General features: G+C 36.0%; 1 protein-coding gene across 2 annotated transcripts; it reads right to left on the reverse strand.

Moving 5' to 3' along the window:
* Positions 1–218: 218 nt before the first annotated feature.
* Positions 219–2,799, reverse strand: LOC122061307 (NDR1/HIN1-like protein 6). Of its 2 annotated transcripts, XM_042624532.1 has the most exons (3): positions 2,547–2,799; positions 1,232–1,997; positions 219–545 (listed from the first exon to the last, which is right to left on the reverse strand). In XM_042624532.1, the coding sequence occupies exons 2-3, from the start codon at positions 1,969–1,971 to the stop codon at positions 530–532; spliced, it is 756 nt and encodes a 251-aa protein (XP_042480466.1). In that variant the 5' UTR covers positions 1,972–1,997; positions 2,547–2,799; the 3' UTR covers positions 219–529. The 2 variants fall into 2 exon arrangements, with proteins under 2 accessions (XP_042480466.1, XP_042480468.1); XM_042624534.1 differs by having other exon boundaries at positions 1,232–2,799.
* Between the last annotated feature and the right edge of the window lie 379 nt (positions 2,800–3,178).

Here is a 3,178-nt window from a genome sequence, read left to right on the forward strand (position 1 = left end):
TACTAATGATAATTAGCCCATCATAAGAGGCTTTTCATGATGGCCATATAGGGGTATCATGCTCCAATATATACATTTTTGTATATGTTTTGTATCAAATTTTTATTAACTCTAAATGGATCAGTGTATTACACTTCTCTGCTATGGTAGTAAGAAAATAACAATTTTAAAGCCAAACAAAGTCCAACCACTGGATCATGTCATTATTTGGAAATGTGAAGAGCAAAACAGATCATGGGTAACATGTCACACTAATGTTAATATCTCAAAATACAATGAGCATATCAAAATGATGAATACTTATTTAAGTTTTCAACACATCCCAACAAAAAAAAAAAATAATAATAATAATAGTAATTAGTCAAACATTGAAATTAGAATATGATTTATACTCAATTATAATTGAATAAAAAAATCAGAGAAGCAAAAAAGAAACAGCTTATTATACATAGCAAAACTCAAAACAACATTTGAATTCTTCAAGAATGTGGTTTCGTATTACGCATTTCCCATTTTGTCGAAAAGAATGTTATCTTATGTTGATCCTGCAATCAAACAACCACAACATAAGTCCGATGGAGATAACCTACAAAATTGTTTATACATATATACCCAAAAAATATATATATATATATATATGTAGAATTTTAACAGAGGTGGGATTTTTGGTTTCACGGGGATGGGGGCATCATTTCGCCGTTCTCTATGCCTAAGTGCAAGGTCGTGAGGCCAGGGAGTGTTAATTTCCCTATATTTAATGCATCACTCCATGCCATCCTTAGTCTGATTCAAATTTGGCCAGAATTGATATGAAATCTAGAAATACATTCCGAATCAACCATTCAAAATTCAGGCTCAACTGATTTCAACCCAAATCAACCGATTCCCCCATTGGGTTAATTATTATTATTATTATTATTTTTCTAAATTCTTAAAACCATTACCCAAATGTAGTTTGCTATTCATCAAATACCTTTATTAAAACTCAAAAATTAGGCTACGTTTGGAAGGCAAGAAATGAAAGGAAAAAAAAAAAAAAAAAAAAACTAAAGAAAGAAAGAGAGAAAAACACTTAAACCAATCATTACCACCATTATGATTTTTCTTACTATGATTTCTTCCTTTCATTTATTTTTCATTACTTGCCATCCAAACATAGCCCAATAAAATTATAACAATAATTAGTAAGGTTAATAATAAAAGTAAAAAATGATTAATGATTCATTCTTACCATTTGAAAAGATTGACAGTGCACTTGGGCGTGTTTCCTGCGCTCAACTGCTTCAATGTGACATCTCCACACAAAACGTTCACAGCCAACTTCCCTAACGTCAACTTCTCCACACCAATTCCAAACCTAGTCCGAACCTCCACACGAATCACCATACTCTTGCTTCTGAACTGACCCTTCAGCTTCAACCCTTCACCATCGTCTATCAACAAGTGCTTCACCTGTGTCCCAAACTTCAAAGCTGTAATGTTCTGTCTCGCCTGAGAAAACCCTGGGTGGGATGCCGAACCTAGATCAACGGCATTATCAACGGTCATCCGAACCTCACTCTCATCGTAGTAGAACGTAATTTTCTTGTGGTTCGGGTTCGTAGCTTCAATCCTAACGACCGTGTGGGAATCTAGATAAGTTCCGTCAGATGTGACGGAGATATTGAATCGGGGGAACTGGATTGACTGTAACCGATAGATTGGGAGTTTCGGATTGAACCAGAGGTAGAAGAGTCCAGCGGCGGCGGCAGTGAGGAGGGTGAGGAGGAGGAGGAAGATGCAGAAGAAGCAATAGCAGATGCGGCAGAGACTAGGGCGTTTTCGTCTTGGTTGGAACGATGGAGGAAGAGGTTGTTTTCGGATTTGTGGCTTTGGTACCTTGGGGATCGGAGTGTTTGGGTCTCTGTAACCTGGTGGTTTTTGTAATATTGGTTTTGATGCTTCCGCCATTGTTTTAGCTCCCTCTCTCATTTATTCCTTGACTTGCGATTTAAACTCTGGAACCAGAAAGTAGAAATCCTAGTTAAAAAGCTTGTAAAGAGATGATTTTGAATGATTTCCAAGCAAATTGAACAAAATTGGATAAGAAAATTCAAGATTATAAATATAAGTTTAATGAAACTGCGCTGAGTAAAGTGAAATCTGATAACTGGAGCAGAAAACTAGTTTTTCTTTGGTGAGATCGGAGGAATCTCTTCTGAAGAGTAACAATTGAAGAGAAACTCTGGAACCAGAGATGTCATGGAAATCCTTTCCAAAAAGCTCATAAAGAGAGAATTTTGGATGATTTTCAAGCAAATTGAACAAATTGGATACGAAACGACAGAAATCGACAGGAAAATTATAGATTGGAAGTATAATTTCAATGAAACTGAGCTGAATAATGTAAAATCTGATAACTTGAGCTGAAAATTAAATCACTTACTCTTTAGTGAGATCGGAGGAACCTCTTCTAAAGAGCAAAAACTGAATAAAACTACTAGATAATTAGAGAATTGTAATGAATTTCGCCATGAATCCGATATAAAATGAGAAAAAACTCAAACCTTGTAAGGAATCCAACGTTCACATTTCACCGTTTACCAGCAAACTCATCAGGAATTCACAAAACCGCTTAAAACTTTCAATATTCTTGCCAAGATCTGAACCAGGAATAAGCAGATTCTCGTGACTGCTTCGAATAACAGAAAAAAACTTATGCAATTCAGTGAGGATCGGAATGAGAAGTCTCGAAATTTTCAGAGCAGTTCCGCGAGAGAGAGAGAGAGAGAAGCAGTAGCTCTGAAATCTATTAAGAGGAAGGATGTCCAAATCGCGACATTCACGCGCGACTCTTTATAGCTGACGTGGCGGGACACTTTGTCCCCCCTGAGTAGACCTGGTATGTTGTCCTCTTCCATCCGGCGCAAAATATAATTGAGACATTTATTGATTTAATTATTTATTTTTAAAATTGAAAATAAATTTTACTTTCAAATTGGGAGACGGGCTTGAGAAGTGGTATAGGAGAGCACCTCAATGAAATGTCTGGTATCATAGGTAGACATGTGAGAAGGAAAGAGATAGAACAGAAAAATGCTATTGTATCCTGCCCATCAAAGAACCTTTTCCTTTTAAATGAAGATAATTGATGCACAATCCAAATAACTGGTAGGGTTTGCTGATTTTCTAATTTTTT

Source organism: Macadamia integrifolia, chromosome 14 (genome assembly GCF_013358625.1).
Source record: "Macadamia integrifolia cultivar HAES 741 chromosome 14, SCU_Mint_v3, whole genome shotgun sequence".
Lineage (NCBI taxonomy): Eukaryota > Viridiplantae > Streptophyta > Magnoliopsida > Proteales > Proteaceae > Macadamia > Macadamia integrifolia.

Coding starts and splice junctions, on each gene's coding strand:
- LOC122061307 (XM_042624532.1), bottom strand. CDS start 1,971: ATGAGAGAGGGAGCTAAAACAATGGCGGAAGCATCAAAACCAATATTA.